Raw genomic sequence first — 13,855 nt, 5'->3', positions numbered from 1 at the left:
TCACCAAAATCTGCTTTAAAAAGGTATATTCGATTACCTGTGTTAAATTAGAAAACAACTGACTTGTTTAATGAAAATGTGGCGTTTTTAAAATCCCATTGGAACTCTACTGTTCAAAGGGGAATCTTTGAGTTTTCAGCGAGAGGTTAAAAAAGAAGAGACCTTCAGGAATTTTGAGAGGTTGATTTTTGCATAGGTTTTTTTTCTCCCTGCTTTCATCATTAGAGTTTGTGCTTTCTCATCACCATCCTGACTAGCCGTCATTTATACTTTACTGAGAAGAGGTGTGTGTCAAGGAGGAACTTCGACTTACAGATTCAGCAGTGAGGAGATGCTAGGTCTGTTGCACATGTATCATGTGGTGAAAGAGGTTTTGGTATTTTTTTAGGGCATGGTCCATGATGTCTAGCAGGCATCCCAGTGACTTGTGTTAAAATCTGGTTAAGTTTAAATCCTAATAACTTTCGATTAACTCTTTTTAGGGTAACTTGACGCTTACTATACAACTGTTTTGAAAACGCACCGTGGACAATGGCTACTCAAGGTTTGTGTCATAAATCTTGGTTGCTGAATTGAGGCTCTGCTTCTTTGCCATTAACCCAGTCTGGCTCAGATCCCCCTGCTTTCCTCTCTCCCTGCTTACTTGTCAGGCTACCTTTTGCTCCATTTTCTGCTCACTCCTCCTAATGGCTTGGTGAAATAGCAAACAAGCCACCAGCAGGAATCTAGTCTGGATGACTGCTTCTGGAGCCTGGATGCAGTACCATTCTTCACTGATTCAGTGAGTAACTGTTAGGTGCTCCCCTGAGGGCATAGGTATTTCGCCACTGAGCTGATCCTGGCTTATCATTCTGCTTTCTTGGCTGTCTTTCAGATTTGACTTTATTTCTAAAAATATTTCAATGGGTTCTATCATGATTTTTTTTTTAATTAAGGTAACATTTTCAGCGTACTGATTGTTAATACTGTGTGGTTTTTACAGCTGATTTGATGGAGTTGGACATGGCCATGGAGCCAGACAGAAAAGCAGCTGTTAGTCATTGGCAGCAGCAGTCTTACCTGGACTCTGGAATCCATTCTGGTGCCACTACCACAGCTCCTTCTCTGAGTGGTAAAGGCAATCCCGAGGAAGAGGATGTGGATACCTCCCAAGTCCTGTATGAGTGGGAGCAGGGCTTTTCTCAGTCCTTCACTCAAGAACAAGTAGCTGGTAAGAATGTTACTGCCTTATTAAAAGTCAGAATGCAGGTTTGAGAATTTTTTTTTTTTTTTTTTTTTAAAGACTCAGCTTTAACCTGTTTTGTGGCTTTACCTGCTACGCCACAATGCTGGCCCCGAGAATTTGTAATTCTTATCAAAGGTAGTGTGGGCGGGGAAAAGAAGGGAGTGTTGGAATTCCTTGCCTTCTCTGACTCCACTTCCCCTTATATTAGACCATTTGATGCTGAGTGACAAGTCATGGATGTCACCTTTCCTTTCTGGATAGCACACTCTTCAGTGAATTCCGAACTGTGGATAGTAAATGTTGACTTTGTCTCTTCTAGATATTGATGGACAATATGCGATGACTCGAGCTCAGAGGGTACGAGCTGCCATGTTCCCTGAGACATTAGATGAGGGTATGCAGATCCCATCTACACAGTTTGATGCTGCCCATCCTACTAATGTTCAGCGTCTGGCCGAGCCTTCCCAAATGCTGAAACACGCAGTTGTCAACTTGATTAACTATCAAGATGATGCAGAACTTGCCACACGTGCAATCCCAGAACTGACAAAACTGCTCAATGACGAGGATCAGGTAAGCAGTGCCATGGCTAGCTTTTGAGTCACTTTGAAGGAACCTGTAGAGAGCTGTTTCAAAATGGCTCCCCAGTATCAGTATAGAAAACTAATGATGTCTCTTAATTATAGGTGGTGGTTAATAAGGCTGCAGTTATGGTCCATCAGCTTTCTAAAAAGGAAGCTTCCAGACACGCCATCATGCGTTCTCCTCAGATGGTGTCTGCTATTGTACGCACCATGCAGAATACAAATGATGTGGAAACGGCTCGTTGTACTGCTGGAACCTTGCACAACCTTTCCCATCATCGCGAAGGCTTGTTAGCCATCTTTAAGTCTGGAGGCATCCCTGCCCTGGTGAAAATGCTTGGGTAAGAAAACAGGTCCAAGTGCCTGGCGCTGAGAAGCAGCAGAATGCAGTCACAACATTTCTGACAAGGCTTTTTGCTTCTTTCCAGCTCACCTGTGGATTCTGTATTGTTTTATGCCATTACAACTCTCCACAACCTTTTATTGCATCAAGAAGGAGCTAAGATGGCAGTGCGTTTAGCTGGTGGGCTGCAGAAAATGGTTGCCTTGCTCAACAAAACAAATGTCAAATTTTTGGCTATTACAACAGACTGCCTTCAGATTTTAGCTTATGGCAATCAAGAAAGCAAGGTAAAGAATGGTCCTTATGGGGCTTTCATGGAGCATTGGAGGACGTGCAGTGTCACGTCAGTCCATGAACTGACAGTCATAGCATGCGTCACTCAAGTTTTGGAAAAATTTGGCATCTCCATTTCTTTAAACATATGAATGACTAAAGCACCATGCTAAGCACACTTTTAACAGGAGGCAATGTTCTCTCTGAACTTTAATTCTTCTGTGGGAGATAGACTTTGAAATACAGGGCTGGGAGGGCACATGATAGATGAAATAGAACCTGTTTTAAGGGTTCAAAGAGACCTAACAGAGGAAGTAATCATCGAGTTCACCTTTTCAGGATGAGAAGGGATTGATTAGACGACAAATGAGAAAATGGCATCTTTGAAGTTCCTAGAAAGGGAAGGGTGTGGCAAGTCTTGTGAATTTAAGAAATTCAAAAAAGAGATGAGGTAATTGAGATGGGGGGCTGACTCTAGGGCTCTGTAGAACATGTTATAAAGGGCAGTGGGAAGCAGCTTTCAGCAGAGGCAGAGAGTGAAGATTTGCTTTTGAAAATGGAGGCAGTGTCTGGAGGTGGGTGTATGTAGGAGAGTAAAGGGCAAGAGTGAGTGATGATTTTGGTATCTTTTTTAAAGGGATACGATCAGAAAAATCAAAGGGTCCAAATGAGTTGCCTGTGTGTGTTCTGGGTCAAATTTTCAACTGATCCCTTTTGATATAACCTCTATATTTGAACATGAATATTATATAGCAGCATGTTTTTATTTTTTCTCCCTCTTCCTTTGCTATGATCATTGTGGTAGAAGGAAGTTGGGCTGGTGATTCCTTAGGAGGACTGGGATGCCTGCTTTGGGGTGAATATACTGAAGGAAGGGAAGTTCGGTGGGGCTTGAGTGAAGGGATCGGAATGCATTTAGATGGATTGACAAGCTAGCTGAAATTCTTGTATCGTAAAAATGTGGCTTTTCTAAATTCAGTGACTAACAGTGTATATGCACACCTTTCTAGCTGATCATTCTGGCTAGCGGTGGACCCCAAGCTTTAGTAAATATTATGAGGACCTACACTTACGAGAAACTACTGTGGACCACAAGCAGAGTACTGAAGGTGCTGTCTGTGTGCTCTAGTAATAAGCCGGCTATTGTTGAAGCTGGTAAGTATGTTGTGTGTATTCCGGCGTCTCCCGTCCACAGCATCTGCGGTTCTAATTAGATTACGTTGGGCAAAGGCAGTAGAGCTTGGCCTTTACAGACTGGAATGCAGATATTCCCATTCATTTTGCTGTTAGATCCCAAGTCTGCTTGTTACCTGGATCAGTGATGTTGAAGGCTGGTTTTGGTAGAGATTTACTGAACATTGGAAAAAGTGGCAGGTACTCTGCTTGATAGCAATTTTCCAGTTGTGATTTTGGGTAGACTGAAGATTTGCTAACCTGTGAATATATGTGGGCTACTAATGGCGTATTCTAGTACAGTGCAGTTTTATGTAGTAGTAATTTCCTTGGTTTGTCAGTGAATTCTTGGGAGTGGTGTTTTGCCCTGTTAGTCTGTTCTCAGTGAACAGATGGTCTAATATGAAAAGCAGTGGTTTACGTTGCCTGTAAGTATATCTGAATAAGGCAGCTTGTGTGCAGTAGTTTATATTGTGTGGATTTTGGTGGTAGAGGAGGAGGAGTCTATGGTTTGCACCTGAGCCTTTTTTTTTTTTTTTGTCATGAAGACAAAGTTATTACTCTTTAGCCACATCACATCCTGTCCCCTTTGAGTAACCCAGTATCAGCAGCCATGTAGTTCAAACTGAAACTAGTGAGGAGGAAAGATGTGAAGGAACTTAATAGAAGAAAATGTTAGGGGCAAAGTATAGGGTTGGTGACCCCTGTCTTTTCCAACTTGTTGAGAGTGATTTTCTTTGTGAATTTGAGAGAAGTAGATGATGATTTCTCAGGGTAGCTAATGTACACACTGAGAGGCAGAAGTTGATGTCTTCAGTATATGGATCACTGCCACCCATGTGGGAGACCTAGAAGGATTTCTGGGCTTCCGGCTTTGGATTGGCCCAGTCCCAGTGCGTTTGGGGAATGAATCAGTGCGTGGAAGTGCTCTTGCTCTGTCATACTACCTTACAAATAAACTAATAAAAACTTAGGGGATCTTCACTTGAAGAAAATTCCCTAGGGTTTTTCTTTTTTTTATGTATTTTATTTCTTTGAGAGGTAGAGTTACAGACAGAGAGATGGAAGGAGAGGTCTTCCATCCGCTGGTTCATTCCCCAAATGGCCACAACGGCTGGAGCTGGGCCAATCCGAAACAGGGAGCCAGGGGCTTCTTACAGCTCTGTCACACAGGCCTGGGCTATCTTCCACTGTTTTCCTGGGCACATTAGCCAGGACTTGAATCAGTGCTCTAAAGGGATGCCGGAGAGGCCTAGCCCACTATCCCACAGTGCCAGCCTTAAATCTCCTAGCTTTCTCTGATGTTTGTTTATTCAGAATAATATATTCAGCATGTAATTCAAGCAGTGTAGTTAGGTACAGGATATACACCAGATAACAGATACTGTCAGTCCCTTTGCCTACTGTATGCAAAACTATGTGATTCAAAGTTGGAATGAATGTTGTAAGACAAATGAACAGCAACTGGTGTTGACAGTTTTAATGGGGAGGGAAGCTGGCTAATTAAATAGATGGAAAGGGGCTTCCCTGAGAAGGAGATATTAAAATGGACAGGAGGAAGAGTCTGTCTGTGGTCTACATGGAAACAGAGTCAGTTGCTTTCCAAGTAGAGAAAAGAAACATCACATGGTATGTGCCGGGAGGTAGGAAAGAGATTGTGGAGTTCCAGGTGCTGAAGAGACAGTATGCCATGTAAAGAAAACATAGAGGTGGGGTGAGAAACTCAGGATGAGGTTGATGAGCTAGGCAGGGCCGTACATGTAGGCTTTCTGGGCTTTGTAATCTAATTCCTCTTGTATTTTGTTGCTATATTCCAGCTCTGGAACTGTAAGTGTAGAACACTTTATTTGGAGCACTGTGTAGTGGGATCCAAATTCAAAGGGATTCCTCAAACTTAGACCAAGAATTGGATCCTTACGAGAAGCTTTTGATGATTGTTGAACAGTGACATAGCATTGCAGTGTTATGTTTGGAAAATTAACACTAGCATTGTGGACGTGTTTGACCAAAAGCAAGAAGACCAGACTACTGAATGTTCCCTAGGCCTTTGGGAATAAAACAGTTGGGTTTTAGAAACACATAGTAATGCACAAAGGTGTGAGACTTGTAAAAGAATCATAGATTCTTAAAGAATCACTTTGGGTTCCAAAGTAGCAACCAAACGTTATTTGTGGCAGAGAGAACTTGGTATTGTGATGATAAAAAGAACTCATAAAAGGGGTTGGTAATCTTTATACAATATAATTTAAGAAGCTGTTATTTTCAAAATGATTGAAAGATCATTATGCTAGAGGTTTCCCTTTTCACGGATCAGGGTAAGGGCAGCTGAGATGGGAAGTGAGAAGAGCCTTAAAGTCAGCTGCCTACCAGTTGTTACCCTGACCTGCTGAGTCATAATGCAGGTGCGTTGATGAGCAGCTGGGGTTAAAAACCACTGTGTGTGTGTGTGTACACATACACAGAGTGAGGAGAGAAAGTAGTCAGGTACTGAGTTGGGTCTTAATCTTACGCAGGTCACTAAATTAGTATGTGGAGCTCCTATAGGTAAAGAAGTCGGTAGGTATGATCTTTGTCGTGTATGGAAGGCAGTTGTCATAAATGCTATAAAGGGAAAAAAGTGTGCAAAGTACCTTGAGAATTACAGAAAGTGGGACCTAACCTGAGTTGAGGAAATAGACTTGCAGGATGAACAAGGAGATGCAGTCTATTGTCGCATTCACAAGTGGTTTGAGTTGGGCCGAGTTAAAAGCTTACAGGAGGGGATTGGGCTTCCATTGATACTTCTTGACCAGAGGGTCCCTTACTGAGGCTCCTCCATGATGGGAAGTGTGAACCTTTGCGAGGGTAGGGGATACATGTTTTGGAATCAGTGGCTTACACAGTCCCTGGGCAAGAAGTGTTCCAGCGCTTTTTTTGGATGGTTTTTCCTTAAGGTTTTTGCTCAGGTGTGTGACCTAATTACCATATGTAAACTTTTAACTATTGGCTTTTTAGCACTTAATACCATCTGACATCTGACGTATGCTTTTGATTTATTAAATGGTGTTATTGTCTGTTTGCCCCCAACATAGTCATTGATGTCTGTCCATCTCAGAACAGGGCTTGGTTACTCAGTCTGTATTTTTGAAATGATTAGAGCGAAAGAAGTCATTGATAAGAGTGCTGTAAGATCATAAAGTCTTTTTCCCAGAGAGGAAGGGAACAGTAGCTATTGGACAGAACGTCACTAATGAAATGAAGTGGAATAGAAAGGGACAGAATGCAAATTACTCAGGGAGGGACTACAGAGAATGTTTAGGACTGATGGGTATGTTGAGCCTCCCAACCACTGCCGTATCTGCTTTGTAATTGTCTAGGAGGGATGCAAGCCTTAGGACTTCACCTGACCGATCCTAGTCAGCGTCTCGTTCAGAACTGTCTTTGGACCCTTAGGAATCTTTCAGATGCTGCAACTAAACAGGTAAATCCTAAGGAAACTGTGCTTTGGTGATGAAATCAAAGGGAATATGTACCAAGCCTCTGTTTTTATCTCCGCAGGAGGGGATGGAAGGGCTTCTTGGGACTCTTGTTCAGCTTCTGGGTTCAGATGATATAAATGTGGTCACCTGTGCAGCTGGAATTCTTTCTAACCTCACTTGCAATAATTATAAGAACAAGATGATGGTGTGCCAAGTGGGTGGTATAGAGGCTCTTGTGCGTACCGTCCTTCGTGCTGGTGACAGGGAGGACATCACTGAGCCTGCCATCTGTGCTCTCCGTCATCTGACCAGCCGACACCAGGAAGCAGAGATGGCCCAGAATGCTGTTCGCCTTCACTATGGACTGCCAGTTGTGGTGAAGCTCCTGCACCCGCCATCCCACTGGCCTCTGATAAAGGTAAAACATCAACAAGGTAGAATGCTGCTGAACTGAAAATGAACTGCCTCTAACTATGTGATGGATATCTACATCGAGGGGTTGACAAATAGGAATTGTATTTCTTAGTAATAAATGTGGCTGGGGACAGGTAGGATTCTGAAGTGTTGGCGTGTAGATTTAGTGTGGTGGGAAACTTCGGTAAGAAAATGATTGTGTTGAGTTGTATTTTTCTTACCTGCAGGCTACTGTTGGATTGATTCGAAATCTTGCCCTTTGTCCAGCCAATCATGCACCACTGCGTGAGCAGGGTGCCATTCCACGCCTAGTTCAGTTGCTGGTTCGTGCACATCAGGATACCCAGCGTCGCACCTCCATGGGTGGAACACAGCAGCAGTTTGTGGTAGGTGAATCTTGGCAGAAAGGGCCAGCTAAGTCCAGAGGATCCTGAGTTAACGTTGCTTATTGGCTCTGCAGTGCCCTTCCCGAAAGGAGTGTGAGTGACTAAAAAACCTGACAGTGCTGTGTGGGAGCAGAGATCCTGTGGACCTCACTGGTACTGTGTAGGCGTGTCCTATGCATGATCAGCCTTTGAGTTTGGAAGTACTGGTACTTAGCCCAACGTAGGCTCACCTCTTAAGTAAGTGTGCTAGTGGAGTCGTAATGTGAATAGAAGTCTCCCTGATGGCAGAGTTTCTTATCCCCCACTACAAGCTGAGTTTTGCACCGAAGTTTTCAACAGGCCTTTTTACTGTCTCTTCTATGAGAGCTTTAACAACTGTTTTCATAAACTTAAAACAGTAATACTGAATTTAAAATAAGTAGTAGCATTTTGCAGTCTTGATCCATAATATTTTTAGCTTAAAGCTGTGATGTTGTTTGACTATTAAAACACATAATACAAATGTAGTTAAGCAAGGACACTTCTCACCTTTTAAACATTTTTTAAAAGACTCAAACCTTTTAAAAGTTTTCTCTAATTGGGCTCCTTTAAATAAGAAACATGGACCTTACCAGGACAGAGTTTGATAATCCCATTTTGCCAGTAGGTCTGTGTGCGTGTGCACTCACTCGCACTCCGGCTTTGGCTTTCTGTTCACTGCTTTTGGTGTTAGCTCATCTCCATCGAGTGCCTTAATAGAATGCCAAAGAATATCTTGTCTGGTTTTTTGAATCTCAGAGATTTTGTGTCCTCACGAAAAGTCAAGTTTCTATTTTTAAAACGCCACTAAAAGTATTAGAATGATAATGGAAAGAAAAAAAAAAAAACACTCAAGCAGGAAGCAGATGGTACTTCATTTGCAGAAGCTAACTTCCTCCTTCACATCCAGGCTATCTGTTGAATAGCCTTGGGAGAATCACCTACAGAGTGGAGTTTCTTCTGGTGATGAAACTTCGTTCACCAAAGACATGTAAATATGCAGGACTGGAAGGGGCATATGCCGTAAAAACAGTTTGAACATCACTTCCCATCCACATATCTTCTCTGTTTATATACTTTTTAGTCAAAATGATCAGTGCCCGTTTGTTGAGAAAGTTATCTTTGGGATTCAGAGGTCCATGGAAATTGTACAGTTAGCCCTTAGTATCTGAAGGGGATTGGTTCCAGGACCCTCTCTGGATACCAAAACCCACAGATGCTCAAGTCCCACTTAGAGAAAGGCATGCTATTTTCATATAACTAATACATGTCCTCTAGATTCCTTGATGGTATAGTGTAAATAATTGTTATACTTTGTTCTCTTTATAATTCCCTAAACAATAAAGTCTAAATAAATAGTTCACCGTAGATGCAGGTTTTTTTCCTTTTAATAGTTTTGGTCTGTAGTTGGTTGAATGTGGATTTGGAACCCAAGGATACAAGGCCAACTGTCCTTTGCGTAGCACCATGTATCACAGAGGGGTGTTGCTTACTAGTAGTGCCACCGGGAAGCCTCCTTTTGGTGACATTCAAGTGAATGGGAATCCTCCTTTATTCCTGCACTAACCAAAAATTATGGGGAGCTTTGGGTAATTATAGTCTAGTAATTGCTACTCAGAACCATTTACAAACTTTAGAGAAGACTGTCCTGTTTGTTAACCTTGTTTCTTCTGGTAGGAGGGAGTCCGCATGGAAGAAATAGTGGAAGGTTGTACTGGAGCCCTTCACATCCTAGCTCGGGATGTTCATAACCGAATTGTAATCAGAGGATTAAATACCATTCCACTGTTTGTGCAGGTATGTTGGTTTTTCAATGAGGTGTTCTAGATTTTACATGTCTGTAAAATTTCATTGTGTTTCAGAAAATTAGGGACCAGAAAGATACCTAACATTTAATTTTATGAAAATTGCTCCCCCCCCCCCCACACACACCCATTTTTTTGGTCAGTAGAAAGAAAACATTGGGACTATAGCCTGAAGGAAGAAAAGGAAAGAGCCGTTACATTCCACTTTGAGGGTGCTCAGTTTTTAAGGGGGAAGAACTGGCCTGAGGTTCCAGGACACAGCCCCCATCTCACCCCTCAAGCAACTTTGATTAAAATGACCTTTCTCAAGACAGGGTTTGTAGCTTAAAACTGTTCTAGAAATCCAGTATTCCAGAGCATTAAACATCATAGGACATACATTCAGAGACTGAATTAACACAGCGAATGCTGCTTACACTGTAAGCAGGGAGGATTTGTGTCCCATGTGGGTGCTTGCTGTGTTTTAACTCCGGGTTTTGTGTTTTCTCTTTAGCTGCTCTATTCTCCCATTGAAAATATCCAGAGAGTAGCTGCAGGGGTCCTCTGTGAACTTGCTCAGGACAAGGAGGCTGCGGAAGCGATTGAAGCGGAGGGAGCCACAGCGCCTTTGACAGAATTGCTTCACTCCAGGAATGAAGGTGTTGGTGAGTAGAAAAGGAACCAGGGCTGTGGTGGCTGTCGTGTACAGTGAAGTCTCGCCTGTTCCTTAAGGACCTTTTGTTTCTGTCCTTTCCCAGCAACGTACGCCGCTGCGGTTTTGTTCCGAATGTCTGAGGACAAGCCACAGGATTATAAGAAGAGGCTTTCGGTGGAGCTGACCAGTTCTCTCTTCAGAACGGAGCCAATGGCTTGGAATGAGGTGGGCAGCTGTGTCCGCACGTGGATCTGGAGTCTGTAGGGCAGGGAAGGCAGCTTGCTCTTTCCCGTTACTCCGTGCACAGACACTGGCATGGGAGTTTTCCTTATTTTTATGCTATTCAGCAACTGCTCTGGGGAGACCTGCAGGTTTTAGGAATTATTACAAACCAGCTGTGCTGCGTTACATTACAATTCCTAAGAAAGATACAAAAATTTTTTTCAGAAGAGTGTAAAAAGTTCAGTCAATAGTTGGTCAATTTATGGAGACATAACTGCATACATTGTCTTTAGCACTTGACTTCAGTACAGGTGGTCTTGGAAATACTCATTTCTAATGAAATGAACACTGCACTGGAAGTTTGTTTTACCCATTCTGTAGTGATTACAGGACCTGGTCATGTGCTAGATGATACTCTGTTTGTTGAAGGACTAGAAAGAGATACTATTAAATTAAAAACATGCAAAGTGCCAAACAGTGAATGTAATGTCTTAGGGTTTTAATAAGCATCTTATTAGCATGTTCCAACTTGATCCTTAACTTTGCCCACCCACTCTCTTCCCCAGACCCGTTTTTGTCTTTGCTAATGGCAGCTTTGCCTTTCCAACTGTTGAGGCTAAAAATCTTCATAGAGTACGTCGTGTCTTGCAGCAGCTCCTGCTGTAGGCCAGCACTCTTGCCCGTTTGGTTTACTAAGTCCTAATACAGTGCCTGGTGTATTGTAGCTGCTTATTAACTATGTGCACAGATGAAATGTATCTTTGTGGGGTGAAGTTTGGAAGGAATTTCATTTTCTAAGTATCTTTAAAATATTCCTTTGTATTCGTCCTTGCCTTGTTCCTATTCAGACTGCTGACCTTGGACTTGATATTGGCGCCCAGGGAGAACCCCTTGGATATCGCCAGGATGGTATGTGTCTCATATTTCTCAATTAACTCCAGATCAAGCTGAAGTTCCAGAGCTTTATCAAAAGAGCCTGTGTGCTCATCTGGGAAACCAGTGTTGGCAGGAAAATAGTGGCTGCAATTAAAGGCAGTTCTTAAACTCCAGAGTCAGCAATAGTATTTTTAAGGGATCATAGGGAATTCTGAGCCACACACACAGCAAGCAGCTGGATAATAGCACACCAGCAAATGTCAGGCTTGCTCTTCTCTTTCTAGAGCATCCTTAATAACTTTGTCTCCAGCCCACCTAGGGAAGTGAGAGAATGAAGAAACTCCATCTCACTAAGTTTAGCTCTGGGTTTACTATTCGGAAAACCCAGGTAATAAGCTAGTTCAAAATGTGACTGATGAAGGTGGAGGAGAGGGTAGACCCCCAACAGCGATGGCCATCTTGAATTTACAAGTGTAATCTGACTTGGTGTTAATAATGACTAAATCACCGAAGCCCATAAGTGTCAGTTCCTAACATGTTGCATCGGACTGTTTTCTCAGTACTTCCGTGGGTGTCACTTGTACTTTTCCAAAGATAGACCCCGTTTGGCTTCTCTTGATCTCCTCCCTATGACTTCTCCAAGCCTAGGCCTCAGGACTGGAGACCATCCTGGGCCACGGGCTGTATGCAGCCTGTGAAATTATGTGCTAGCCCTGCCAAGGCAGTGACAGGAGGGACTCAAAATTCTATAGATCTGTAGCCGGCTACTTTTTAGGTTGATAATTTTTATGTCCTGTGACTGATGCTATAAATATCCAAATAGCTCTTGGCAGAAAAAGATTCCCCACCCCTTGGTGGTGATGCTGTAGATTGCCGCTTCTGCTCTTCAGGAACCTTAGTGCTCTGCCAGGGTAAATGCACCATGATAAAACTAGAACCTGCTGCTGGTGTGGTCTCACGGGTGGCCTGGCTGTTGCGAGCCTAGCACTGAGCAGTTAGTTGGCTGAAGGAAACAAGAAGCTGAAGCCAGACAAGTTGGCTGCCACACTTCAGATGCCCTAACCTGTGTGTTTACCTCCTGTCTTTTCCTCTTCGCCCATTTTGTTGTCCCTGCCTCTTCTAGATCCCAGTTACCGTTCTTTTCACTCTGGTGGATACGGCCAGGATGCCTTGGGTATGGACCCCATGATGGAGCATGAGATGGGTGGCCACCACCCGGGTGCTGACTACCCAGTTGATGGGCTGCCAGACCTGGGGCATGCTCAGGACCTCATGGATGGGCTGCCTCCAGGTGACAGCAATCAGCTGGCCTGGTTTGATACTGACCTGTAAATCATCCTTTAGGTAAGAAGTTTTAAAAAGCCAGTTTGGGTAAAATACTTTTACTCTGCCTACAGAACTTCAGAAAGACTTGGTTGGTAGGGTGGGAGTGGTTTAGGCCTATTTGTAAATCACCACAAAAACAGATATATACTTTGAAAGGAGACGTCTTGGAACATCGGAATGTTCTCAGATTTCTGGTTGTTACGTGATCATGTGTGGAAGTTATTAACTTTAATGTTTTTTGCCACAGCTTTTGCAACTTAATACTCAGATGAGTAACATTTGCTGTTTTAAACATTAATAGCAGCCTTTCTCTCTTTATACAGCTATATTGTCTGAATTTGCATTGTGATTGGCCTGTAGAGTGCTGAGAGGGCTCGAAGGGTGGGCTGGTATCTCAGAAAGTGCCTGACACACTAACCAAGCTGAGTTTCCTATGGGAACAATTGAAGTAAACTTTTTGTTCTGGTCCTTTTTGGTCGAGGAGTAACAATACAAATGGATTTTGGGAGTGACTCAAGAAGTGAAGAATGCACAAGAATGGATCACAAGATGGAATTTATCAAACCCTAGCCTTGCTTGTTAAATTTTTTTTTTTAATCTGTAATGGTACTGACTTTGCTTGCTTTGAAGTAGCTCTTTTAATTTTTTTTTCTCTTTTTTCTTTTTTCTTTTTTTTTTTTTTTGTTGCAGTAACTGTTAGTTTTTTAAGTCTTGTAGTGTTAAGTTATAGTGGATACTGCTACAGCGATTTCTAATTTTTAAGAATTGAGTAATGGTGTAGAACACTAATTCATAATCACTCTAATTGTAATCTGAATAAAGTGTAACATTGTGTAGCCTTTTTGTATAAAATAGACAAATAGAAATGGTCCAATTAGTTTCCTTTTTAATATGCTTAAAATAAGCAGGTGGATCTATTTCATGTTTTTGATCAAAAACTTTATTTGGGATATGTATGGGAAGGGTACATCAGTAAGAGGTGTTACTTGGAACCTTGTTTTGGACAGTTTACCAGTTGCCTTTTATCCCAAAGTTGTTGTAACCTGCTGTGATATGATGCTTCGAGAAAAACATGAGGTTATAAAAAGGGTTCAGAATTAAACTTTTAATTCATTCAA

The 13,855-nt window shown here is 42.4% G+C and overlaps 1 protein-coding gene across 3 annotated transcripts in view; it reads left to right on the top strand.

Moving 5' to 3' along the window:
* Nucleotides 1–13,855, top strand: part of CTNNB1 (catenin beta 1) — a 36,940-nt gene extending 23,085 nt beyond the window's left edge. Inside the window, exons 2-16 of one of the 3 annotated variants that reach the window (XM_062200653.1) lie at nt 483–544; nt 983–1,210; nt 1,545–1,798; nt 1,912–2,150; nt 2,238–2,439; nt 3,436–3,580; nt 6,955–7,058; nt 7,136–7,474; nt 7,698–7,856; nt 9,552–9,671; nt 10,173–10,323; nt 10,417–10,538; nt 11,384–11,444; nt 12,535–12,755; nt 13,219–13,855. In XM_062200653.1, the coding sequence (XP_062056637.1) occupies nt 532–544; nt 983–1,210; nt 1,545–1,798; nt 1,912–2,150; nt 2,238–2,439; nt 3,436–3,580; nt 6,955–7,058; nt 7,136–7,474; nt 7,698–7,856; nt 9,552–9,671; nt 10,173–10,323; nt 10,417–10,538; nt 11,384–11,444; nt 12,535–12,743 (2,346 nt within the window). In that variant the 5' untranslated portion in view covers nt 483–531 and the 3' untranslated portion in view covers nt 12,744–12,755; nt 13,219–13,855. Of the gene's footprint in view, nt 1–482; nt 545–982; nt 1,211–1,544; nt 1,799–1,911; nt 2,151–2,237; nt 2,440–3,435; nt 3,581–6,954; nt 7,059–7,135; nt 7,475–7,697; nt 7,857–9,551; nt 9,672–10,172; nt 10,324–10,416; nt 10,539–11,383; nt 11,445–12,534 lie in introns of all 3 variants that reach the window. The other 2 variants (XM_062200652.1, XM_062200651.1) reach the window with 2 other exon arrangements.

The sequence above is a fragment of the Lepus europaeus genome, chromosome 9 (assembly GCF_033115175.1).
Source record: "Lepus europaeus isolate LE1 chromosome 9, mLepTim1.pri, whole genome shotgun sequence".
Lineage (NCBI taxonomy): Eukaryota > Metazoa > Chordata > Mammalia > Lagomorpha > Leporidae > Lepus > Lepus europaeus.
This window is presented reverse-complemented; position numbering and strand designations above follow the sequence as displayed.